The sequence below is a fragment of the Chiloscyllium plagiosum genome, chromosome 44 (assembly GCF_004010195.1).
Source record: "Chiloscyllium plagiosum isolate BGI_BamShark_2017 chromosome 44, ASM401019v2, whole genome shotgun sequence".
Classification (NCBI taxonomy): Eukaryota; Metazoa; Chordata; class Chondrichthyes; order Orectolobiformes; family Hemiscylliidae; genus Chiloscyllium; species Chiloscyllium plagiosum.
Window position 1 is genome coordinate 5,435,831 of NC_057753.1, and position 27,138 is coordinate 5,462,968.

General features: G+C 44.7%; 2 protein-coding genes across 18 annotated transcripts in view; one reads left to right on the plus strand and one right to left on the minus strand.

The window, feature by feature from the left end:
• Positions 1 to 301: 301 nt before the first annotated feature.
• LOC122543492 (gastrula zinc finger protein XlCGF8.2DB-like) lies at positions 302 to 12,508 on the minus strand. Of its 8 annotated transcripts, XM_043682234.1 has the most exons (5): positions 12,424 to 12,508; positions 10,966 to 11,186; positions 6,291 to 6,507; positions 5,783 to 5,855; positions 2,411 to 2,632 (listed from the first exon to the last, which is right to left on the minus strand). In XM_043682234.1, the coding sequence occupies exons 2-5, from the start codon at positions 11,098 to 11,100 to the stop codon at positions 2,623 to 2,625; spliced, it is 435 nt and encodes a 144-aa protein (XP_043538169.1). In that variant the 5' UTR covers positions 11,101 to 11,186; positions 12,424 to 12,508; the 3' UTR covers positions 2,411 to 2,622. The 8 variants fall into 8 exon arrangements, with proteins under 8 accessions (XP_043538167.1, XP_043538165.1, XP_043538164.1 ...); XM_043682235.1 differs by lacking the exon at positions 5,783 to 5,855; XM_043682232.1 differs by lacking the exons at positions 5,783 to 5,855; positions 6,291 to 6,507 and having other exon boundaries at positions 302 to 2,632.
• The window catches only part of LOC122543480 (gastrula zinc finger protein XlCGF8.2DB-like), a 38,093-nt gene continuing 23,458 nt past the window's right edge, over positions 12,504 to 27,138 (plus strand). For 5 of the 10 annotated variants that reach the window (XR_006310046.1, XR_006310045.1, XR_006310041.1 and 2 more), the window contains exons 1-2: positions 12,504 to 12,589; positions 19,770 to 21,169. Coding sequence is in view for 1 of the 10 variants with exons in the window: in XM_043682206.1 (XP_043538141.1) it covers positions 20,176 to 21,162 (987 nt within the window). In the remaining 9 variants the exon portion in view is untranslated. Of the gene's footprint in view, positions 12,590 to 16,684; positions 16,778 to 17,824; positions 17,882 to 18,973; positions 19,471 to 19,769; positions 21,504 to 25,276; positions 25,347 to 27,138 lie in introns of those variants that run through there. The other 5 variants (XR_006310040.1, XR_006310043.1, XR_006310042.1 and 2 more) reach the window with 5 other exon arrangements.

Here is a 27,138-nt window from a genome sequence, read left to right on the forward strand (position 1 = left end):
GGAACTCCGTCCCCCATGGCATTGTGGATGTCCCTACACCAAACAGACTGTGGCTATTCAAGAAGACAGCTCACCACCACTTTCGCCAGGGCAGGACAGTTTGCACATTCTCCCAGTGTCTGCATGGGTTTCCTCCGGGTGCTCGGTTTCCTCCCACAATCCAAAGATGTGCAGGTTAGGGTGAATTGGCCATGCTAAATTGCCCATAGTATTCAGGGATGTCTAGGTTAGGTGCATTGATTGGGGTAAATACAGGATAATAGGGTAGGGGAATGGGTCTGGGTGGGTTACTCTTCGGAGGGTCAGTGTGGACTCGTTGGCCCGAAGGACCTGTTTCCACACTGTAGGGATTCTATGAACTAGGAATAGGCAATAAACATTAGTCTTTCCAGTGATTCACCACATCCCAGAAAGAAATTTAAGACAAAACACAGACCAACTGATTTTAGACCCAAGTCAAATCTTACTTTTGATTCTTGAACTCCTTAGAAAGCCTACTGAGTGTTTACTCATAACTCCCATCGCACTCACCTATAACCGACAGGTTATTTTCCATTTCTTATAACATGCCAACATCATTGTATACCCTGGCTTCACTTAAGAACTTCTCTGTTCGCAGTTACCTCAGAACACTGCTTCTCAAGATTATGATCTGGGCCACTACGACCCCAATTGCAGCACCACTTGTAAATTTAGGTCCAGAGCCCAAAATTACTGGCGCAGGGGCTGAGGGGTGTCAAACTCATTACTGATATTAAAAGAGGTTTTTGAGAGGCAAGAGTTTAAATACAATGCATAAGCTAAACAGTCAGAAAACGCTTATAGCCTTCACAGGTAAGAATGGTTGATTGGTCCCCAAGGATAATGCAGTGTGTGTGTGTGCTGGCTTCTGTTGCTGGTGTTTTCTCTGAACAGTTAAATAGTGGGGGCAAAACTGAATTAATTCGAATTCTCTTTCCTTTCCTCTCTTGAGCTTGCTTTAATGTTCACACAGTTTGCATGTGTCCAGAGTTAAAACTGTCTGGTTTTAGAGCCTGTGCTGGAGACAAGTCCTGGGCAGAGGTAACAGGTATAACGTGTGTCTGTCAGCCAGAAAGCAGCTGTAGAAGCTTTCCTCATCAGATTGTGACAGAGCGAAGGAGACCTATTTGTACAAGACTCAAAGCATTTTTTGAGCTCCCATAAGTTAAGAGAGACTGATTTCTTACAGTCCATTATTTTGCTTGGATCTGCCTCCAATTTCTCGGTTTCTTTACCAGATGGCAGGGTAACACTTGAGGACTCGATTCTCCCCAAATTCCCACTAATTTTCTTCACCATGGACAACGGAGGAACCATTGCATGGAATGGCCAGGTCAGTAAGAATTGTCAGCAAGGATTGATCCGCACCGGATCACTGGAGATGTTAATCAGCGGAACGTTTCAAACATTGAATCATAAAGCTTGTATCAAAGATCAGTGCAGGATGAGAGGGACAGTTACAGTGGGACACTGCAGTGCTGAGAACACCATCAGTTGTAGATTCAGGGTGTTAACCTCCAGCCCAGTTAAGAGATAACACCAGGAGAAACATACCCAACTGTAAGAATGGATGTGATAACAGTAGAGTTTGAACCACAGTCATTTGTGAACTCGTTGATGTTTTAGCAGTTGGGATGAATCAATGAATCCCTTCCCACACTCCGAGCAGACAAAAGGCCTCTCCCCAGTGTGAACTCGCTGGTGTCTTAACAGTTGGCACGAATCAGTGAATCCCTTCCCACATGCAGCGCAGGTGAATGGCCTCTCCCCCGTGTGAATGCGCTGGTGTACAGTGAGGCTGCCCGAATGCCTGAAGCTTTTACCACAGTCAGTGCAGCTGAATGGTTTCTCCTCAGTGTGCACTCGCTGGTGCTTCAGCAGAGTGGATGAAAGCCTGAAGCTCATTCCACAGGAGGTACAGCTGAATGGCTTCTCCTCAGTGTGAACTCGCTGGTGTGACACCAAGTTGGATGAATTAATGAATCCTTTCCCACACACGGAGCAGGTGAATGGCCTCTCCCCGGTGTGCACTCGCCGGTGTAATGCCAGGTTGTATGACTGCGTGAATCTCTTCCCGCACAAAGAGCAGCTGTACGGCTTCTCTCCAGTGTGGACCCGCTGGTGCAACGCCAGGTTGGAGGACTGAGAGAATTCCTTCCCACACACTGAGCAGGTGAACGGCCTCTCCCCGGTGTGAGTGCGTCGATGAGTTTCCAACTTTGACGGACATGTGAATCCCTTTCCGCAGTCTGCACACTTCCACGGTTTCTCTGCGGCATCGCTGTCCTCTTGCCCCTCCAGGGTGATGAAAGTTGAAGTCCCGTACACACTCAAAACAAGTGTACGGTTGCAAACTGTGCACAACTTTTTGCTGTCCATGAAACTAGTTAAAGCTTTTTCCACAGTCAGGTCACTAGAACACTCTCACTCAGATGCGTGCCTTTGAGCTTTTTCAGTTAAATATATGTTTGAAATCTCACCCCTCAGGCAGAACGGAGAATCATTTCTCTTTGCACATTCAGAAGGTCCTGATGAATTGGGTGACTCTGTCAGGTGCTGATGTGATGTTCATTTTGACTTGTCCTCTGTAAATTCTCTCCTCTAATCCCCCCTGTAAAAAGAGTGAACAAAAATCACTTAAACTACAGGATAAAAATTCAGAACAGGCAATTCCAGTGTCTGTGGAATACTTTCCTCTCTTGTTGCTCCAAAAGCTGTAAAATCCTATCCTACACACTCTCGTTCTCCTGGACTGGAATATCAATAAAGTGTGGGACAATTGTCTCTTATTCTCACGAATCAACTGTCACAGATGCATATATCTGTGTATTGGTAAGGGCAACTACTGTACAGTTCTTGCAATGCACCAAGTTATGTCTTCACATTGAGCATAGCCTCCCATCATATTGGTAGAGAATAGCACCTTGCTCTTTATTCTGTCATAGGTTGTGGGTGTGGCTGGCAAGGTCCAAAAATGTTACCCATTGCTAATTGCTAAGTGGCTTGCTCAGCCCTTTCAGATTGCAGTTTAGAGTTGCTATAGATCTGTGGTCACATGTCGGCTAGACCAGGAGGAACGGCAGATTTCCTTCCTTACAAGTTATTTGTTAACGAGGTGCGCTTTCTACAACAATCAATGATAGTTTCATGAGCACCAATACTGCAATTAATTTTCAATTCCAGCTTTATTAACTGAGTTGGAATTCCATCGGTTGCTGTGGTGTTTTGAATCCATATCCACAGACCATTAGACTGGGCCTCTTTATTACTACTTACAGCTACACCAGTGAGAGAGCCAGGAGAACTCTACTCAACCAAAATCTGTAACCTCAGGGCATGCAATGAGGTGTTAACCTGGTGAGGCAACAACCAAGACTATTTGAATGCAAAACAGTGGAAGTAGTAAGTGATTGAGCGAGCTGATCCCACAACATTTACATCAGGCTGACACTCCACAGTCCTGCTGCATCCAGTCATGAATGGTGGTGGACAATTAAACAACTCACTGGAGCAGGGCCCCCACAAATATTCCCATGCTCAATGATGAAGGAGCTCGGCACATCACTGCAAATGGCAAAGCTGAAGTTTTTCTTTCATCTTCAGTCAGATGTGTTGAGTACATGATCCATCACAGCCTCCGCCTGAGGTCCCCAGCATTACAGATGCCAGTCTTTCGACAGTTCAGTTCACTCTATGTGATGTTGAGAAACAGCTGAAAATAATGGATACCATAAACTCTATGGGCCCTGACAACATTTCAGTGATAGGACTGAAGATGTCCTCCTGAACCCAAAAATGACTTCCTACTCTCACGATTTCTCATTTCTAACCAAACTCTTTCTACATTTTGGCTTCCTGGGGTTAGGGTCATCACTTACTCTGTGCCAACACCAACATTAACTTAAACCCCTTCCCAAACCTTTTCCTGGATTTCTAGATACCATGCACCCTTTAAGATTTGGGGCACAGTCCATGTCATTTTGCAGCCATACCTCTGTAATGGCTACCAGATCATATTTACTCATTTCTGTTTGGGCTTTCAGCTCATCTGTTTTGTTTTGAATACTATGTGTATTCAAAGAGCATATTTAATTTTATCTTTTTAGTTCCTTTGTAAATTCTAGTCTTTATTTGTTGTTTCTTAGATTTTCACTTGATCATGGTATCTTTTGAATACAATGTATATTCAAATAGTGTATTTAATTTTATCTTTTTAGTTCCTTTGTAAATTCTAGTCTTTATTTGTTGTTTCTTAGATTTTCACTCAATCACGGTCTCTTTGCTGTATTATTACTTTCCTCATTGGCCTTGACTCTATTCTTTAATTTATTGCACCTTCCCAAATTTGATCCTTTGCCCACATTATTAAAATCCTTACCACTTCCCTGGTTAAGAGGAGTCAGCAAGAACACTGGTCCCAACATAGTTCAGGTGGTGACAATCCCACTGGTACAGATCCCGCCTTGCCCTGTACTGGTGCCGATGCCCCATGAACCAGGACCAACTACTCCCACACCAGTCCTTCAGCCACGAATTCATTTCTCTAACGTAATTTTCTCCATGCCGATTTTTATACGGGCCAGATAATGCAGAGATATATGCTTCTAAATGTGGCACCTGGCTTCTCTTAATGACTATGAAGAATATCCGTCTTTGTCCTGATGACCTGACCATCCTCCTCCACTAGAAATTCCTGTACCATAGTATCAGAGTCATAGAGATGTACAGCATGGAAACAGACCCTTTGGTTCAACTTGTCTCTGCTGACCAAATATCCCAACCCAATCTTGTCCCACTTGCCAGCACCCGCCCCATATCCCTCTAAACCCTTCCTATTCATATACCCATTCAGATGCCTTGTAATGTTGCAATTGTACCAGCCTCCAACACTTCCTCTGGCAGCTCATACCAACCTCTGCGTGAAAAAGTTGCCCCTTAGGTCTCTTTTATACCTTTCCCCTCTCACACTAAACCTATGCCCTCTAGTTCTGGACTCCCCCATCCCAGGGAAAAGACCTTGTCTATTTATCCATGATCATGATCAGTTAGCTCATCAACCCTGCAGCCTCACACTCATCCTGACAGAAATCAGAATTGTTATGGTGCAGGAAGAGGTTATATGGCCCCTTTGGAGGTAAAAAAAACCCTCGAACCTGTTGGGAAATGACAAATGGATGAGAATCCTGCCTTCTGGACCCCATTACTTGTCTCAACCCTCAGTCATGCACCCTTTTTTTGGCTATTGTCAAATTCAGGTGACCTAATCAAAGGTGTGACAGCCTCCTGCTACAAAGAATCTAGGGAACTTTTCTCCTCCCTGATCAATTACAGGGTCTGTAGTTCACCCTCCAGCTCATAAACCTTCAGCCAAAGCTGCTGAATCTCAAATAATTATTATAGATTTTTTGCTCTGGACCAAACTGGCATCCAAGAGCTCTGACATGCTGCTCCTGTGATATTTCACCTAAAAGAAAAATACCACTGAAAATCTAAAATAAAAACAGAACGCTGGAGAAACTCAGCGGATCTGTCAACATCTGCGTAAAGAGAAACAGAGGTAACGTTTCAAGTCTGACATTTCTTCAGCACAATCATATTGGACTCAAAGCATTAACCTATTTCTTGCTTTGCAGATGCTGTCAGACTTGCTGAGTTGCTCCAGCACTTTCTGTTGTCATTTGTGTCCCCTTGGAATCTCAATGTGGTCGAAGGAACAATTTGATTATTTTAGTCGATTTTTAAAATATTTTATTCAACTTACCCTCCCATGCGATGTTGAACCTTAGGAACAGAACAGACCTCATAGCAGACATTCACCAAATAATCAGGTTCTTCTGCAAAAAAAAAGGGAGGCCAGCCCATTTACCCACGTCCTGGGAAAGATCAAATCAATAGAAAATTTGTGCAACTGGGCATAACCATACGTCACTGTGTGGAGCAGGCCCGCAGCTGCAAGTGGGCGGGACTGGCCCGGATATTCCCCTCTCATTGGCTTCCTCGTCCAGTAAGACAGTGCCCCTGAAAAATATGGCGACCTGTCGTGCGAACAGCGAATACATCCCACCATCTGCTGCCCCTGAAAATGATGGGCGCCGCGCACGCGCCGTTCGCAAAAACGATCGCCTTTCAAAGATGGCCGCCGTCAACCCGGGGCCTCGAAGAGATGTCGCCGCAGTCGCCCGGCAGAACACAAAAGGAGCTTCGCTCGATGACGATTCGGGGTTTGAGTCATACGCCAACCGGTAATAAAACCGTTTCAAATGACCTACCTGGCTGGGTCCGGCCTTCCCCCGACTCACCGTCAGTTTCCCTCACCCGTTGCGATCGGCAGCGCGACTGCCCGAGTTCGCCTTGCGTCGCCCGAAATGCGCATGCGTCAGCGCCCCGGTGATTGGCAGTAGCGCTGGACCAATAGGAAGAGAGTGGGACCATCACAACATTTGAAAGGTGTTTCGATGAACACTTGGAAGTGCCATAGCTCAAGTTCTGAAAAATAGGAATTGAATCGATACATGATTGGGGACAGAACTTTCCAACACGCACTAAGACATGGCTTGGCTGGTGGGGAGAAGGGCTCTGCCTGGGAGATCCTTTATGCACGCCCGGACTTTCTGCTGCACCGCACGCTGCCCTTGAAGCAGCTGGGGGGGGTGGAGACGAGACTGTCACACAACTCCTTCTGGAATGTGCTTGTGCAGAAGAAATCTAGAGAGGAATGGAGTGGTGTTTGTCAAGGTTCGTCCCGTGTCACACACCTCCTTCTGGAATGTGCCTATGCAGAGGAAGTCTGGAGAGGAATGCAGTGGTATTTGTCGAGGTTCGTCCCAAGCAGTGCCGTGACACGGGACTCTGTGCTCTATGGCCTGTTCCCTGGGACGCACACCGAGATGAACATCAACTGTGCCTGGAGGATCATCAACTCGGTGAAGGATGCTCTCTCGGCGGTCCAAAACCTGTTGATCTTCTAGCTGAAGGAGTTGACCCCGACTGAGTGTTGCAGACTGGTACATTCCAAGGTCCAGGACTACGTGTTGAGGGACGCGCTGAAGCTTGGGGCAGCTGCCACCAAGGCGCGGAGGGGAAAGACCACCGTGTAACAATGGCCTGCCTAAAGAAGAACAGGGGGCCCGCGCAGTCATTTGGGCTCTGCTGACGCCTCAGCTAAAAATGTAATCGTACAGACCTGTAAATAGGAATGATTACTCTGTTTTCGGTATGCAAACAAATGGCATGTCCAGTTGTACAGATCATCAAAGTATTTTATGAATAAAGTATATTTTTGAAATAAAAAAAAGTTTCCAACAAGCACCAAGACATGGGGGGAGGGAGACGAGACTGTCACACACCTCCTTCTGGAATGTGCTTATGCAGAAGAAATCTGGAGAGGAATGGAGTGGTGTTTGTCAAGGTTCGTCCCGTGCAGCACCGTGACATGGGACTCTGTGCTCTGGGAATCTGTTCCTCAGGACGCACATCGAGATGAACATCAACTGTGCTTGGAGGATCATCAACTTGGTGAAAGATGCTGTTTGGGCGGTCCAAAACCTGTTGATCTTCCAGCTGAAGGAGTTGAGCCCGAATGAGTGTTGCAGACTGGCACATTCCAAGGTCCAGGACTACATGTTGAGGGACGTGCTGAAGTTTGGGGCAGCTGCTGCCAAGGCGCAGTGAGGAAAGACCACTATGTAACGTCTGCCTGCCAAAGAACAGGGGGCCCACCCAGTCGTTTGGGCTCTGCTGATGCCTCAGCAGAAGAGCTGGATAGTATATTGGAAAAATGAATTTCGGTGTCTGTATGTAAAGCAATGTAATGTATGCACAAGAATGGCATGACCAATTGTATAAGAGATCCAAATAATTTTATAAATAAAGTATATTTTTGAAATAAGAAAACATGATTGGGGACAGATTAGATTACATTACATTACATTGTGGAAACAGGCCCTTCGGCCCAACAAGTCCACACCGACCCGCCGAAGCGCAACCCACCCATACCCCTATATTTACCCTTTACCTAACACTACGGGCAATTTAGCATGGCCAATTCACCTGACCTGCACATCTTTGGACTGTGGGAGGAAACCGGAGCACCCGGAGGAAACCCATGCAGACACGGGGAGAACGTGCAAACTCCACACAGTCAGTCGCCTGAGGCGGGAAATGAACCCGGATCTCTGGCGCTGTGAAGCAGCAGTGCTAACCACTGTGCCACCATGCTGCCCAGAGAGTTGCAATGGGCCGAGAGCCTCTTTCCATGCTGTGCAACACATGCTATAAATGCCCACAATTTCCTGAACATAGTGAGGCAGGTTGATAAGGTGGTTAAAAAGAGACATAGGGAACAAGAACAGAGTGGTTGTACTAGGACTGTGTAAGTTACTCATTATTCAACAACATGAACATTATGTGCAGTCCTGGTCGACTTGTTACATAAAGGAGGTAATTGCACTAGAGAAGGTGTGGAGAAGTTTTACGAGGGTGTTGCTCGGATTGCAAAATACAGCCATGACGAAAGATTGAATAAAAGTTGTTCTCCTTGGAACAGAAAACATTGAGGGCAGATTCGATGGAGATATAAAACATTGAGAGGGCCCTGGATGGAGTTGATGGATGGAACTTATTTACGTTAGCTGAAAGATCAGTGATGAAAAGGGATAGATTTATGTGAATGGTAGGAAGATTGGAAGGGAGATAGGAAAAGTGTTTTCACCCAGAGAATGGTGGTAATCTGGAAGTTACTGCCTGAAGGACTAGGAGCAGAAACTCAATTGAAATGTGTCTGGATCTGGACCTCAAGTGTCATACCCAGCTGAAATAAGTACTAAGTGCTGAAAAAACAGCTCAGGACATGTGGGTCATTTTATGGCCAGTGCAGTCACATTGGGCCAAATTACCTTTTTCTGTGCTGTGACCTTTCTATGGTTCTACAGCAGCAATACCATTGCTATTTGTGATAAGACCAAGCAAAGTATTTAAAGTTGGATGATTGCTTCCCCCAGGAATTCTTTTTGACAATTACAAGAGCTGAAGGGATCTGGAAACCAGCTGCTACCTTGTATGGTCCAGAAAAATTGGGGCTTGATTGTGTGTGGTCAAATTTTACACAGTGTACGGTCAATCGGTGGTTTCATCCAAGGTGAAGAATCTTCAACTTCTCCCATTCACTTTATGGGATTCTCAGATTGACAGCATCTGCTTTATAAAAGAATTTTAGAATTCTACAGGTACTGATAAGCTGCACCTATACTTACAGATCTACTTATGCTATTCCCTCAGTGTCTCACACATGTATACAAACACCCAATCACACAGACAGACATAGATACATATGGAAAGCATGCAAATATTTCTGCTTCTCAACAAACGTAAAAAGAAACAATGCACCTAGACATTGATTGTGTCATTTTCTGTTTAATTGGATGGAGAACACTAACCACACAAAATCAAAACAGAAGCCATTTCCAGAAACTAATTTGAAGATAAGATAAGAAGATATCTTATAACTATGAATAGACTAATGGTCTGAAATAACAGACCATGCAAGTTTTGACACCAGCACAGAGAGTCAGGAGATAAATGCAATATAAGGAATTAATTTCCTCTATCTGAAATAAATGATATCCAGGTACAAACTGAGAAAAGCAACAACATAGAGACATAGTCAGAGTCATACATCATGGAAACAGACCCTGTGGTCCAACTTGTCCATGCTAATCAGATATCCTAAATTAATCTCGTCCCATTTGCCAGCATTTGGCCAATATCCCTGTAAACTCTTCCTATTCATGTACCCATCCAGATGCCTTTTAAATGTTGTAAATGTACTCGTCTTTGGCAGCTCATTCCAAACACGCATCATGGTCTGCGTGAAAAAGTTGACCCTCGGATCCTTTTTTAAATCTTTCTCCTTTCATCTTATGCCTACGCCTTTTAGTTTTGGACTCCCCTATCTTTTGAAAAAGACCTTGGCTATTTACCCTATCTTTGTCCCTCATGATTTTACAAATCTCTATAAGGTCACCCCCTCAGCCTATGATGCTCCCAGCCTCTTCAGCATCTCCTTATGACTCAAAAACACCAATGCCAGTAACATCCTTGTAAAGCTTTTCAGAACCCTTTCAAGTTTAACAACATTTTTCCTTTTGCGGGGAGAGCAGAATTGAGCACAGTATTCTAAAAGTGACCTCACCACCGTCCCATACAGCCACAACAAGGCATCCCAAATCCTATATTTAATGTACTTACCAATGAAGGCAAGTGCGTCAAATGCCTTCTTCATCTTCCTATCTACTTGAGATTCCACTTTCAAGGAAATATGCTGCTGCATCCCTAGGTCACTTCTCAGGGCCCTACCATTAACTGTATGAGTCCTGCTCTGGCTACCAAAATGCAAAACCTCACATTTACCTAAATTAAAAGCCATCTGTTATTCCTCAGCTCATTAACTCATCTGAAAACTCATGAAAGAGACTGCATTATTTACAAGATGTATTTATCAGTGTATTCCATTTAATTAACAAACAAAAGAATGTGTTGCCGTGTTATTGACATGTTCTCAAGACATCACTAGAATTAAAATGTTTACTCTATTTTACTAACCGACCTGTTGAAATGGTATTACCCACCTCAGAATCAAGTGGGACTTGAACCCAAGCCACCTGGTCCGGGGCGGGGACATTATCATTGCACCAGAAGAAGCCTTATTTAAAAAGAAAAATGTTTAATACACACACTCCCAAGGCTTTTAAGCTGGTTGTGCACTCAATCAGTGTAACCAGGCCAGAATGATGTGGTCACAACTTTTCTGATGAGGCTTCCTGTGAGCAATTCTTAATCTGATGATCTCCAAACATAATTGAATCCAGAGACCTATGTACCACCTGCCCCAGAGGTGTGTAATAACATCTCTGAACAGGTTGATTACTTGGAATCAAAGTTCCCTACCTTCCTGAACAAATGCAAAAGTGTGACCCTTTGAACCAGTGCTGACATCAGAGCTGAAGTTGATGCCGGTGCTGCTACTGCCTTGAGTCCTGCACAGGGCTCACCAGTGTCGAAATTGTAATGCTCCAGCACCATTTGCTGGGTCAACACTTGCTGTCATCGCTGATGCTTTCAGTTCCATTGCAGTCGAGTTCCCCAAGGGGGGCAAAAATGTAAGAGAACTGTAGAAAAAAGTAGAAAGAAAAGGAGAAAAAGAGAAATGGTTGAAGGACAGCAGCAGATGAGCAGGAGCCTGAACACTATAATTCCTGTTGCTGTTGTTTAGGATTAGTTAGCTTTGAGTTCTACCTGCTCCAAAGGTGTGTAAGAACATATGTGAACAGGATGATTATGAAAATATCTCTTCAAGTGTAGCAGATGTAACTGAATTTTTAATTTAAACTTCAAATGACATCTCATTGTTTGTTAGTTTCCAATCTTGCTAAAAGGCATCTAAATGCAGATAATTCTGTAACAATGAAATGGACATTTAGCTTTAATTAGGACGCATTTTGTAATAATGTTAAATGAATCCCATGATTTCTGTAAAGAAAATTAGCAGTAAATTTCTTTCCAGACTGAATAACTTCTCTCAACTTTATATTTCAAGTGTTTAGAGCTGTGATCATCATCATCAAATAGTTTTCCACCAGACATAAATACCCTCTCTGCTGTGTAATCAAGCTGATCTGTCCAACATTTAAACAACTGGGTTAATCCCTCCCCATATTTAATCTCAGCCGATCTAAGTTTACCAATATTGTTCAGAGGTGGGATGAATTAACATTTCCAGTCTCAGGGTTAGTACCGATTTATGGCCTTTTCCTCATGTGAGCATGACAGTGATTCATCGATTTAGTTGATTCTGTGAATATTTCCCAGTCAGAATGGTTAATAAAGCTGGGGAGTAACGCAAGTGTTCAATGTGAACTCTGACACATTGTAAAAAATGCTAAAAAAGAGATAGCTCATTTTCATGATGCAATTTTTCATGTCCTCTTTCTTTTAAGTGAAAGGGGTCTGTGAATCGGGCGGACTCCCGGAAGGCTTCATACCACGGGACCCTCGTGTGTCAGTGATCTTTCAGCTCAATATGCTTCTACTGCAATGAAAGGAAACTACTGCGGGGATGCTGGAAAAGTTAAATAAAAACAGAAGGCACAGGAGAGAGAAACAGGATTAATGTTTTGATTCCAGTATGGCACAGTTAAAAATAAGCGAGGAGAACTCATTTCGGCCTCAAACTCCATTTTTATCCCCACAGATGTTGCCAGACCTCTGGCACATTATTTCATTCTTGCACTATAATAATTTAATAAAGCGGCTTAAGCGCTCCCGGTCGAATGTCCTTCTCATCCACAGATATTCTGCAACAAACATTCTCCCATTGCACGGACGTGTCGATGGCGGTGAGTTTACCCAGTATGCCGAGCGGTTCGGAAGGTCCCCTATCGATGACTGTGGGCACCCAGGGCGCAAGTGCAGAACTCGTCAGCGCAGTCGGTGTGAGTGACCGTTACCGCAGTTGAAGAGAAGTCGGACGGTCTCAGGGAGTTGGCGAACGGAAGGCGCCGGGGATCGCAAGGTGAGATTGGGAATGGGGATCGGAAAGATTCAGAAACAGCTCGGCTAGGGCCTGAGACATTCCTTTTCCCCCCGTGACTCCTCAGGCGCAGACCACCATGGGCGGGGAGATGGCCCGGCGGCCGCCGCCATTTTGGGCGCGTCCAATCTCCCTGATGACGGATGTGCCCGGGCGGGGGCGGGGAGTGTGGGTGGGTTACCCGGGCAACCGGCTGCCATTTCGCGGGCGGGTTCCCTGGCGGGGCGCGAGGCCTCTGCGCTGGTTGCTCTGGCAACCGGCCGCCATTTTGCGGGTCTTCCTCGCCTCCAACCGCAACAAGGACAGACCCCCCCTGGTGCTCACCTTCCACCCTACCAACCTTCGCATAAACCAAATCATTTCCGCCACCTCCAAACAGACCCCACCACCAGGGATATATTTCCCTCCCCACCCCTCTCCGCCTTCCGCAAAGACCGCTCCCTCCGTGACTACCTGGTCAGGTCCACGCCCCCCTACGACCGCAAAGATAAACACCAGGCACCTTATCATGTTTCTTTGCAATGAATGGGTAAGGGGTAGCCATCTTGCTGTATGGCACCATGCTACATCAATATCACACCTGCACCATGTGCTAACAGCTTATGTGGTAAACACACTGCATGTAATTCAACTAAATGGCCTTAACCACAGTCAGTCGTGGGAGTTTGTGTATTGTATGTTAAGGATGGGGAGGGTTATCAGGGGCCATTGATGTGGTGGGAAAGTTGGGTACGTGAAATATGAGATTTGGAGGTAGCTTGTTGTGATGTAGAAGTTACAATTAACTTACAATGGTGAGAGACAATGGACGTGCGTGGCACAAGGTATGAAAGGATGGGTTCGTGATAATGGATGGTCACCGACCCCACCCCCACCCTCCTCTAGCTTATCTCTCCACGCTTCAGGCTCTCTGCCTTTATTCCTGATGAAGGGCTTTTGCCCGAAACGTCGATTTCGGAGCTTTTCGGATGCTGCCTGAATTGCTGTGCTCTTCCAGCACCACTGATCCAGAGCCTGGGCAACCGGCTGTTCGCAGCCGCCATCTTATGAGCCTTGACGCTTGTCATGAGATCAGATTGGCATCCTGCGAGAAGAGCAGGCTCTGAATCACCGGCAGTTCTTCCTCTCATTTTGAAAATCTTGTTGCAAAAGGATGCGAAATAACTCAGAAATTCGCCGAGGCTCTTTTAGAGAGTACCTTCCAAACCCACAGCCAATTCCATCTGGAAGGAGAAGGGTCAGCAGGCAGCATATTGACTTGGAAATGTATCGCTGTTCCTTTAGCGTGTCTTGGTCACAATCCTGGAATTCCCTACCTCAGGACATTGTGTCCTTTCTCAAGGGATGGGCAATAATTGCTGGCTAGGAGAAAGCAAGGATTGCAGATGCTGGAGATCAGAGCCGAGCCGGTCAGGCAGCATCTGAAGAGCAAGAGAGTTGACGTTTCTGGCAAGAGCCCTTCATCTGGAATGATGTTTGTGGGCCGAGGGGACTGGGGCTGGGGGGAAGGTAGCTGAGAGTGCGATAGGTAGGTAGAGGTGGGGGGGTAATGGTGACAGGTCGGAGAGGAGGGTAGAGCGGATAATTGGGAAGGAAGATGGACAGGTCATGAGTTTGGTGCCGAGTGGAAGGTTGGAACTGGGATAAGGTGGGAGGAGGGGGAATGAGGAAACTGGTGAAGTCCACAGTGATGCTGTGTGGTTGGAGGGTCCCGATCAGAAGATGAGGCGTTCTTCCTCCTGGTGTTGATTAGTAAGGGTGTGGCGATGGAGGAGGCTCAGGACCTGCATGTCATCGGCGGGGTGGTGGGAGTTGAGTGTTCGCTGACGGGGCGAATGGGGTTGGTTGGTGCTGGAGTCCCGGAGATTTTCTCTGAAGCGCTCTGGCTAATTACTGGCTAGCCGCTGACATTCCCACAAGTGAATCATATGAAAATTCAACTGGGAATTGGATTGTTAATTAAAAATGGATGAGAACATACAAGGCATGATTAGTAGGTTTGCTGATGACACTAAAATAGGCAGTATTGTGCACAGTGAGGAAGGTTATCAGAAATTGCAGCAGGACTTTAATCAGCTGGGGAAGTGGGCTGAGAAATGGCAAATGGAGTTTAACATAGATAAGTGTGAAGTCTTTGATTCTTGCATTTGGGAAAGTCAAATCGAGGCAGGGGTTTCATGGTGAATGGGAGGGCCTTAAGGAGTTAGTGAAACAGAGGGAATGTGGAGTTCAGGTACCCAGTTATCTGAAAGTGGAGTCATAGATAGACAGGTCAGCTGAAGAAGGCTTTTGGCACACTGTTCTTCATCAGTCAGGGCAATAGGTATGAACGTTGGGAAATTATGTTGCAGTTGTACAGGGCGCTGGTGAGGCTGCACTTGGAGCATTGTGTTCAATTTTGGTCACTTTGCTATAGGAAGAATGTTAAACTGGAAAGAGTGCAAAGAAATTTACAAGGATGTTGTCTGGATGCAAGGCTCTGAAGTTTTGGGAGAGTTTGGACAAGTTAGTACTTTTTCCTTTAGGTCATAGGGAATTGTGGGGGGATCTTATAGAAGCATATAAGATAATGAGAGGCATAGATAGGGTGAATGCAGTCAGTCTTTTTCCTCAGTTTGGAGAATTGAGGACTAGAGGTCATCGGTTTAAGGTTCGGGGGAAGAATAAAAGGGACCCTGAGGGGAATCTTTTTTACACAAAGGGTGGTATGCATATGGAATGAGCTGCCAGCGGAAGTGGTTGAGGTGATACATTAACAACATTTAAAAGGCATTTGGAGAAATACATGGATAGGAAAGGTTCCGAAGGATATGGGCCAAGTGCCAACATTTTGGTCGGCATGGACTAGTTTGGGCCAAGGGGCCTGTCTCCATGCTGTAGGACTTTATGACTATGACTCTGTGACATGCTGGGATATAGGGTAGAGATGAGGGGATGGGAAAATCCAGGCGAACTATTCACTTGGGGATGAGTATGGAGTGTGATGGAATACTCTCCACTCCTCTGGATGAATGCAGTTCCAACAGACCATGAGAGAAGCTGGATGCCATTGAGGACAAAGCAGCCCACTTGATTGACATCACCATCCACAAACATGCACTCCCTGCACCACTGGTGCTCAGTAGCAGCAGCATGTACTGTCTAAGCACGGAATTTAAATTTGCTTCATTAAAGTTTTGACCTTTGAAGAAGCCAGTTCTCAGTGAGGGTGACTATAAAAAATGATCGATTGCCATAAGAACCCACCTGCTTCTTTAATGTTCTTCAGGATAGTAAATCTGCTGACCTTATCCAATCTGACCTACACATGACTCCTGGTCCACAGCAATGTTGTGGATTCATGAGTGCCCTCCGAAATGACCTAGCAAGTCACTTAGTTCACGTGCTGCCCTTCTTGGTGATGTCCTCATCTCAATCAAGAATAAGTAAAATTGATCATCAGTGGCATCCTGCACGAGTCTGTGGCCAAATAGGTAGCAAATTTCAGATCCTGGAATGAGTGATGACAACATTTGATCCCAGGAATGTATTGGACTCTTAGCCAGCCTTTGAAAGGCCCTAGCAAGCCTCTCAGTTCAAGGGCAGTACAATGTCTACAAGTCATACAATCATACAGCATGGAAACAGATCCTTCTGTCCAACCATCTGTGCTAACCATAATCCCAAACTAGATCATCCTACCTGCCTGCATTTGGCCCATATCCATCAGAACATTTCCTGTTCATGTACTTCTCTAAATGTCTTTTGAACATTGTAACTGCAGCTGCATCCACTACTTCCTCTGGAAGTGCATTCCACACACAAACCACTCCCTGTGTAAAAAAAAAAGTCCCTCATGTCTTGTTTAGATCTTTCTCCTCTTCCTTTAAAAGTATACCCACTAATCTTGAAATCCCCCAACATAGAGAAAAGACACCTGTTCATGTTATCAATGGCCCTCGTTATTTTATAAACCACTATAAGGTCACATCTCAACCTCCTACCCTCCAGTGAAAAATGTCCCAGCTTATCCAGCCTCTCCTATAATGAAGACCCTCCATTCCTGGCAACATCTTGGGAAATCTCTTCTGAACCCTCTCCAGCTTTATGAAAGAAAAATAATAATTTCTTTAAAATCAGCAACTATCTTACAGCGATTAAAATGGAAATTTGAAATTCTTTTGCGATTAGGTCAGTTCAGAATTTCAAACTGAGATTGTTGAATGTTTATGATGTAAAGTTTTCAAATGTTATGGAATCGAGGCAGATGCTGCTTCACAGTGTCGGAGACTTGGGTTCAATTCCACCCTCAGGATCATGTGGAGTTTGCATATTCTCCCTGTGCCTGCGTGGGTTTCCTCTCAGAGTTGAAAGATGTGCAGGTTAGGTGGATTGGCCATGTCAAATTGTTCATAATGTCCAGGGACGTGGAGGTGAGGTGGATTAGCCATGGGAAGTGCAGTGTTATGGGGATACTGGAGGAGGGTGGGTCTGAATGGGTTGCTCTTTGGAGAGTCGGTATGGACTTGATGGACCAAATGGCTTGTTTCCACATTAGCAATTCTATGATTAATGTGCAGATAAGATATTTGATACAGAATCTAACTGTCTGAGCTTGAAGTGATCTAGTTTTGTTTTGAAGGCGCACTGAGTTTTCTGTCTGCTGCAGGCTGTCTCAAACCCCTAAACCATTTGCTAAGGGTGAGGTGCAGTCTTAACAGAGAGGAAAATTTATGTTTTTGTGGAGAAGGTAGAGGATGGTGATGTCATTTGTGAGGGGAGCTAAGCGGAGGCTTTCAGGGTTAGCAATAGTTTTGGCAGCAAGTAAAAGGCCAAATACGTTGTTGGTGCTGTTCCTTACTCTGAACTGTAAGATGCAGAAGGAGCTGGGTATCATGTGCATGAATCGCAGAAGGTGAGTAAAGTAGGTATAAAGTGGAAATAGGCCAGCTGAGATAAAGAACAAAGAAAATTTACAGGCCCTCCAAGCCTGAGCCGATGCAAATCTACTGTCTAAACCTGTCGCCCAATTCCTAAGCATCTGTATCCCTCTGCTCCCCATCTACTCTTGCATCTATCCAGATGCATCCTAAATGAATCTATCGTGCCTGCCCCTACTATCTCTGCTGGCAATGCGTTCCAGACACCCATCACCCTGTGTGTAAATGATGAATACAAAATTAGAGTGGTTATGCTTCAGTATTACAGGGCATTGTGAGACTGTATCCTGGAGTATTGTGCATGTTATTTAAGGAAGGATGTAAATGCATTGAAGACATTCCAGAGAAGACATAAGTAAGAACTGACTTGGTTGAAGATGGCATCTTACAGAGTAGATTTGGACAGGATGTTTCCTCTTGTGGGAGAATCTAGAACATTTAAAACAGAGATGAGACAAAATGTTTTCTCTGAGGGTTGTGAGTCTTTAGTACCTGAAACATATGTTGGAAGCAGAGTTCTTGAATGTTTTTAAGGCAGTGGGAGATAGACTGTTGTTAAGGGGGTGAAATGTCATTGGGGTTAGGCAGGAGTGTGGATTTGAGATTACAGTTAGATTGGCCAAGAGTCTTATTGAATGGCAAAACAAGCTTGAGGGACTGAATGGTGTACTCATTATTTTAATGTTAACCATGCAGTGAAAATAGTTTCAGTAGTGTCTCTTGATGAAGGAAAAACTGTGCTGTGACTCTGAAAGAAGCTCTTTGGCCATGAGAAGAGGATGATTGAGAGGTTCTGTGCTATGACCTTCCCTGTGGTAAACAGCAGGGAGTCACCTCTAGAGTTACCTCAATTGGATCTGTCTATTCACAAACATAGCTGCAGTTCTGATGATTCTGAGGAATCATTCCCCTTCTTAGATGGGCATTCCAAGATGATACAGCTGTGCCAGGAATGTAGCCTCAACACATTTTAGAGTTTGGGAGAAAGTGAGGCCTGCAGATGCTGGAGATTTCAGAGTCGAGAGTGTGGTGCTGGAAAAGCATGGCTGGTCAGGCAGCATCCGAAGAGCAGGAGAATCGACGTTTCGGCAAAAGCCCTTCATTAGAATGGGGCTAGTGGCCAAGGGGGTGGAGAGATAAATGGGAGGGGCTGGGGGGAAAGTAGATGAGAGTGTGATAGGATGAGACCGGTGGCGAATTGGAAGGTTGGATCTGGGATAAGGTGGGGGGAGGGAAAATGAGGAGTTTGGAGTTTGGCTGGGCTTGCATCTGCTTTCGAGCTACGAAAATGTTTTTCAATTTCACCCTGGACTTAGGTAGAATGGTGTTGAGGTATTCTTCTGACAAGAGAATCTTGGTTGAGGAATTCTTTAGTTTGTTCTCTGCAGTGAGCTTTGACTGTCTCCTTGTCCTTGATAAATTCCCCTCTGCGCTTTTGTCTACGCAGGATGGGTTCCAGAGCGCCTGGGCCATAGATTGTTTTCACAGCACTGAAGACAACGCTGCCTGTTATTGCTGTTCGAGTTCTTGGATCTTCTGTACTTTTTCTACCCGCAGTTTGATACTTATGTTGCGGGAGTTAACATGAGGATGTCCTCAAAGCATCTCTGAAGAGACTGAATACAGCCACCGACTCAGGGGTGTGTCCAGCTTGTGGTGGACTAAAGTGGAGAAGGCTGGTTTGGGAATGCACGGAGCACATTGAGAGAGCACATCTGCAGAGTCAAAGTGGAGGCACCTCAAGCTCCAAACACCCACCTGACCCTTCATGCTTTGCCCATCCCATCCCACGCCTACAGATCATGCATTTGTCACCTAATCCAGAGTCATGTAAGGAAGCCATTCATGATCCTGAGAGATTGCTGAAGAATGAGAGAGGCAGGGCTGTCTTCTCAGTCTTGGCCAGGTCCTCTGCTACCATTTGAAGTACTTGTTCTGTAAGCGGTGAGTGTGCATGGTCACCCAGCTGACTAAATAGAAATTGGCTGGGCCTCAGAAAAGAACATGGTTTACTCTTTGATTTTATTTTTATTTTGCACAAAGGAGCTGGAGAACTCAGAGGAGAGGGAGAGAGAAAACTGGGAAGGAAAGAAGTAGATTATTTGGATTTCTGTACATACAAGAGGGAAACCGTTGAAAAGACATTTACAGCTTGAGGGGGAAATTGTTCCATTGAAGGTAGAATTGTCTGTTTGCAATTCCAGTCCTGAATTCATGCTGACTTCTCTAATCTTCCTTTTTAGGATGTCAAAAGGAGAGAATTTTCAGACAGCAATGTCAAATCAAACGTCAATATCTGACAGTCCCAAGATTCACCAGGACCTGAAATTCATCACCCTTTGAATGTGGAAGAAGAATTTTTTCTTCGTTCTTTCTGAGGGAAAAGATTTCAAATGTCAGTGTAACCAGAAAACTAAGACAACAAACCCACCCGATTGAGAGTGTCCAAGTGAATTGACTGCAAAAAGCATTAATCAATTGCACAGACTGAGTGTTCCAGTGAACTGATTGGAGAATGAGCTTTAACCAATTACACTGTCCGAGATTAAAAAATCACACCGTTCACTACGGGGAGAAACCATATCTGTGTTTTTTGTGTTGACGAGGCTTCAACTGATCATCCAACTTAGACACACAAACAACTCCACCATGGAGAAACCGTGGAAATGTGGGGACTGTGGGAAAGGATTCAGATCCCCATCTGATCTGGAAATTCATCGACGCATTCACACCGGTGAGAGACCGTTCACCTGCTCTGAGTGTGGGAAAGGATACACTCAGTTATCCAGCTTACAGACACACCAGAGAACTCACACCGGGGAGATGCCATTCAGTTGCTCTGACTGTGGGAAGGGATTCACTCGATCATCCACCCTGCTGAAGCACCAGCGAGTTCACACAGGAGAGAGGCCTTTCACCTGCTGTGAGTGTGGGAAAGGATTCAGCCATTCTTCCAACCTCCTGACGCACCAGCGGGTTCACACTGGGGAGAGGCCTTTCACTTGCTCTGAGTGTGGGAAAGGATTCTCTGATTCATCGACCCTGCTGAAACACCAGCAAGTTCACACTGACAAGAGACCCTTTATCTGCCCCATCTGTGGGAAGTGCTATAAAAGTTCCAGAGAACTGTCATGCCATCAACGTGTTCACACCGATGAGAGACCCTTCAGGTGCTCTCACTGTGGGACAGGGTTCAAAACGACATCTGACCTCGCTGTCCACCAGCGAGTTCACACTGGAGAGAAACCATTCACCTGCTTTGAGTGTGGGAAAAGTTTCACTTATTCATCCAACCTCCTGAGGCACCAGCGTACTCACTCAGATCTGAGAGCCTTTCAATGTTCTGATGGTGAGGAGAGCTTTAAAAGCAGCAATGACTTGCAGACACACCGATGCACTGATGCTGGAGAGAGTCCGTTCTCCTGCTGCAATTGTGGGAAGAGGTTCACTGATTCATCCAACCTGCTAAACAATCAGCAAAGTCACGTTGTGCAGAAGTCATTTACCTGCTCCGAATGCGGGAAGGACTCACTTGGGTGTTTACCTTGCTGTAACAGGAGCGAATTCACTCAGAGAAGAGGCCATACACTTGAGCCTTGTATGGGAAGGAATTCATTCATTCTTCCCTCCTGCTGAGACTCCAGTGAGTTCATATATGATTGACTGCAGGGGTTGGATTCTGTTTGTGCAGCTATTCATCTCATTCAGAGCTGGCTGCTCCCCAGTGGAACTCGCTGGTGCATCAGGAGGTTGGAGAATGAGTTAATGTTGTCATTGATGTAAATGATTTTGACGTGAATATAGGCGGAATGGTTAGTAAGTTTGCAGATGACAGCAAGGTTGGTGCTGTAGCGGACAGTGAAGAAGGTTATCTCTCAATACAATAGGAACTTGATCAGGATGGCTGAGGATTGGCAGATGAAGTTTAATTTAGATCGGTATGAGGGTTGCATTTTAGTAAGGGAAATCAGGGCAGGACGGATATACATAATGGTACGGTCCTGGGGAGTGTGGCTGAGGAAAGAGACCTTGGGATGCAGGTTCATATTTCCTTGAAGATGGGGTCCCAGGTAGACAGGTTAGGAAAGAAGGTTTTGGTATGCTTGCTGTTATTGGTCAGTGCATTGACTATAGGATTGGGTTGACATGTTATGGCTGTACAGGACATTGGTTATCCCACTTTTGGAATACTGCGTTCAGTTCTGGTATCCCTGCTATATGAAAGATGTTGTTAAACTTGAAGGGGCGCAGAAAGGATTTACAATGATGTTGCCAGGGTTGGAGGGTTTGAGCTACACGTATAGGCTGAATAGGCTGGGGCTATTTCCCTGCCATGCCTGAGGCTGATGGGTAACCTTATGGAGGTTTATAAAGTCAAGAAGGGCATTGGTAGGGTATGTAGCCAGGTCTTTTCCCCTGGGTAGGGGAGTCCAAAATGAGTTGGCATAGTTTTAAGCTGAGTGGGGAAAGATTTAAAAGGGACGTCAGGGGCATCTTTTTCACTCAAAGGGTGGTGCATGTGTGGAATGAGCTGCCAGAAGAAGTGATGGAGGTTGGTACAATAACAGCATTTAAAAGGCATCTGGATGGGTCCATAACTATGAAGGGTTTAGAGGGATATGGGCCAAATGCTGGCAGTTGGAACTAGATTAATTTTGGATATCTGGTAGGCTTGGGCAAGTTGGACTGAAGAGTGCGTTTCCATGCTGTAGAGCTCTAATCCTGAGATAGAGAAAAATTGTGTCCCAGCTGCTCTCCTCCATGTTTCAGAGCTCCTAGACATAACTGGGTTTCAAGTCATCAAGAACAATGGGGAATGGTAGAAATGTATAATCAAGCCAGAGATTGGGGGTCATAATGGGATCTGTTCCTGACTGAAAATGAAATGGCAGATTTAGGTTTCTAGCGTGAAAGCAACTGTGGTTTTTATGGTCTGAGGAATTAAAACGATTATGTGATATTCCTGATTCTCAGAATGTACATGAACAACACCAACTTAGACCTTTTCATATTGTAAAACTTGCCAAGGTGCTTTATACTTAACCAAAAGCTTTATTGAGGTAGATTTTAGGGAGGGAATTCTCAAGCTTGATATCTTGGTAGCTGAAAGTGCAACCACAGATGGTGGAATGATGTTGGTAGGGGGCAGGAAAGGGTGACAGTTGGAGGAGTGCAGGGCTCTTGGAGGCTCTGGCATGGAAAGAGTGACTGCCTTTGTGTAACTTTAAGTGCCGAAAGAGGTCCATGTAGGCCAATGCCATGGTGTGGGGGAATGTCTACTGGTTCACTAACCTTCTTTAGGGAAGGAAACGTACCCTCCTTACCTGGTATGATCTATATATGACTGTAGACTGTGACTGACTCTCTCTGGGCAATTTGGAATGGACAACAAATACTGACTTAGCCACTGAGCCCACATTCCTTGAAATAAGTTATTAGTCACAAAGTGGTCCTGGACATTGTGCAACCATCTGTGAACGTCCCCACTTTGTTACAATGGAACAATTAAGTAACTGAAGAACTTTGGACCCAAGACACTATCCTGAGGAACTCCTGCAGGGATGTCTGAGCTCCAGCAACAGCAACCATCTCTCTTTTTCATTAGGAAGGTGGAGATTCTTCCTCATTCAATGTCCTAGGTAATTGGTAGTTGTGAACTTGCAGGAGATTTTCTATTCATTCATAGGATGAGGGCATCGCTGGCCAGACTCACATTTATTGCCTCTGCCTAATTGGCCAGAAGGCAGTTAAGGCTCAACCACATTGTTGCGGATCTGAATTCACATGTAGGCCAGACTAGATGAGGGTGGCCGTTTCGTTCCCTGAAGGGCATTAGTGAAGCAGATGGGTTTTTCATGACAATTGGGAATGGATTCATGCTCATCATTAGACTCTTGATTCAAATTTCACTATCTGCCATGCCAAGATTTGAACTTAGGTCCCCAGAACATTATCTCATTGCCTTCCCAATGCCTTTGCTTTTCTCTGATAAGTGACTCCTTTAACTTAAATTTGTTCCAAAGCTGTGCAGGTTTTGTGGCCTGAAATTGTTAATTTACATTTAGTTTATGGATTTTAAGTTGATTCTGCACTGTTTTACTAAAAAACCTATTGGAATGTTTTGAGAATGTAATTAGTAGAATAGATAAGCAGAACCAGTGAATGTGGTGTATTTGGATCTTCAGATAAGGTGCAAAAAAGCACATGAGATAGGGGTAAGATATTGGCATGGATTGAGAATTGGTTCACCAGTTGGAAACAGAAAGAGAAAAAATCAATCTTTTTCTGTGTTTCATGCAGTGCCTAGGGAGATGCTGCAAGGATCGCTGCTTAGGCCCCAGTATTCATGGTACTCATGACCTCAATGACGAAACCAAATGCAACATTTTCAGATTTGCTCAAGACACAAAACTAGATAGAATTGTGACTTGTGAGGAGATGCGAGGAGACTTTACAGTGATTTTGACAATTTGAGTGAATGGAGAAACAGTTGGCAGATGCATGACAACACGACTAAATGTGAAGTTATACACTTAAACATGAAAAGATCAAAGGCACAGGATTATTTAATTGGTGATAGATTGGGAAAAGTGTATGTACAAAGGAATCTTGGTGTCCTTTCATATCAGTCAATGAAAGTAGGCAGGTGCAGCAAACAGTATGGAAGGCAAATGGTGTATCAACTATCATTGTGAGAGGATTTGAGCGCAGAAGTAAGAATGCCTTACTCTGGTTCTGCAGGGCTTTGGTCAGACTGTACGTGGAATATTACACATGGTTTTGTTTTCTGAACCTGAGACAGGATACCCTTGCCATAGAGTGAGTGCTGCAATGGTTCACTGAAGTGATATGTCGTATCTATTAACAGTGATTTAAATGGGAACTATTGTTATGATACTGCTCCTTTAACAAAGTTGTTTTGTCATTTTTTAAAAGAGGGTCATAAAGGCTTAGGTTCCCATATGTCTGGGTTTATCTGCTTGAAGAAGCTTTGAAAGGGGAGCGGCTAGTTCTCCCGGTTCAAGGTTTGGTTTGTTTTCGCAAGCTGACTTGTTTGCAGCTGCTGGTCAAGGTTTTCAAGGCTGCTGGACCTAAAGAAACAGCTCCATGATGATCTTTCCTCTCTCTGCAATCTCTCTCCTGTAAGAACCTGTGTTTGATTTTACCTTTATTTGCCAAGGAGGTATTTAAGTGTTTGGAACACCATCATTACGTTGCGATGGAGTTGATTGGGTTTTCAAATAGTTAGCTGAAAATGTGTTGCTGGAATAGTTATGTCATTCTAAATTTGGTTATCTTTGGTTCATGTGTAAATAAATTGTTTTCTTTAAAACTGAGTGGTTGGGCCAGTTGCATCACTCCTGGAGTTTCCACCTTACATCTGCTTAAAACAACTAGAAAAGTTAGGGTCTGGGCTACCTTCTTGAAATGTTTTGAGAGGGTCTGGCCTGGTCCATAACACTATGAATTACTTATGATTTGGTGATGCTGGTGTTGGACTGGGGTGTACAAAGTTAAAAATCACACAACACCAGGAGATGAAGGAGCAGCGCTCTGAAAGCTAGTACTTCCAATTAAACCTGTTGGACTATAACCTGGTGTTGTGTGATTTTTAACAATGAATTACTTAAATTGTTTAACTTAATATCTACTTAGTATATTAGTTGCTCAATCTTTCCAGGGAGGTCAGTGTGTGAAAAATAGCTGAATAGTCTACCTTTTCCATAAATCTCCTGCATCCCTCAACCAGGTATGCATTGTTTTGACTGCCAACAGAACTGTGGGAATAATTGGATGGAGCTACTAGAAAGCCATCACAGGTATAGTGCATCAAATTATTTATTTTTGTTTTTATCATTCTAAAAAACAATATTTAGGATTGTGAGAGACGGGGAAATGGAGACAGTAACCAAGTCAAAGTCAGCATCTTCGAAAGAGAGAGAGGTATCTGAATGTGGAGATCTGAGCAGAGAAAGAGAGAGAAACACACACACACACACACACCAGTCAGCATAAGACATAGGAGCGGAAGCAAGGCCATTTGGCCCATCGAGTCCACTCCGCCATTCAATCATGGCTGATGGGCATTTCAACTCCACTTACCTGCATTCTCCCCATAGCCCTTAATTCCTTGTGACATCAAGAATTTATCAATTTCTGCCTTGAAGACATTTAGCGTCCCAGCCTCCACTGCACTCTGTGGCAATGAATTCCACAGGCCCACCACTCTCTGGCTGAAGAAACGTCTCCGCATTTCTGTTCTGAATTTACCCCCTCCAATTCTAAGGCTGTGTCCACGGGTCCTAGTCTCCTTGCCTAATGGAAACAATTTCCTAGCGTCCACCCTCTCCAAGCCATGTAAGACTGAATAGTACCAGAATCCAGGGAATACTGTACTGTAATTTTGTATCAGCAGGTGATAGCTTCAGAAACACTTGACATAGGTTGTAATCTTGGAGTAAGAAACTCCAGGACTTTCACTTCGATCTTTGGAATCATTGCTTAAGAAAAAAACCCAGTTCAATAGCCCCACTGTCTTTATTCAAGGTTAATAGCTATCTGTGTAGTCATTTTGGTTAGAGAACAGAATTAACAGGACTTTAGGATCCCAATAAGCAGGTGAGAGAGCAATTGAATATTGGCTTTATTTCTTTCTTTTTTCTCCAGCCAGCACAGAGTCAGTGCTCCAAACTGAGGTGACTCTACATCTCCTGCTAATTTTTTTTAAGGAGACTCTAAATCTCCTGATTTTTTAAATTTAAAACTCCCACACCTACCGCCTAACTGCAGTAGTGCTTATTTTTCCCCAGCACCCATGTTGTGTGTGTGTAGGTGTGAGACACAGTGAAAGATAAGAGGTGAACCAATCTTTATTCAATTTCCACCACCAGGAAGAAAAGAAACACCCATTGACAAGCAGTGCCCTTCTCAGCACAGGGCAATGCTGCGTGAACAAAAAGGTGAAGGGGGAGGGCAGGGCAGGGATTAAATCAAAATAGAGTTGGAGGGGGAAATAATACACTCCACTCCCTGAAAATCTCGAGGGTGTTGGTGGACACCACATGCCCCTTCTCCAAGGACACACGGGCTTGAACGTTGGCTTTATTTGCACTCTGCATATGGTACTGGAGAATTGAAAACAGCCAGATTATAAAAAAAAGAGGGAGGACGCTGGGACTGGAGAAAGCACAGTAGGTACAAGGGAAAGGGACAGTGTGAGGACAGGATTTACAGCTTTGGGGAACAAATATTTCTTAGAAACTAGAATTATCTGTTTGAATTCCTATCCTGTATGTGTAGTCATTAATTTTGTAAATGAGCCGCCATTTTTCTTCAGGAGTAAAATGGTACATCTGTGCGTATAATCGCACACGAATTAGATCGAGGGTGTGACGCTGTCGGTTTCGTTGCGATGTAAACTCCTATTTCGTGCCCGGTTGCTGCATCCGGATCTCTGTTCAGCTGCTGGAATTTGTTAAAGTGCTAATGGCGGACGATATACCCAGAAGACCTCGCGGGTCAGAAAGTCGAATGACACTTGGGGACGTGGGTGCGGTGTCGTTGCGTGGTCTGAGCATGCTCACTGTGCGAGAGGGCCAAAGAACTGGAGAG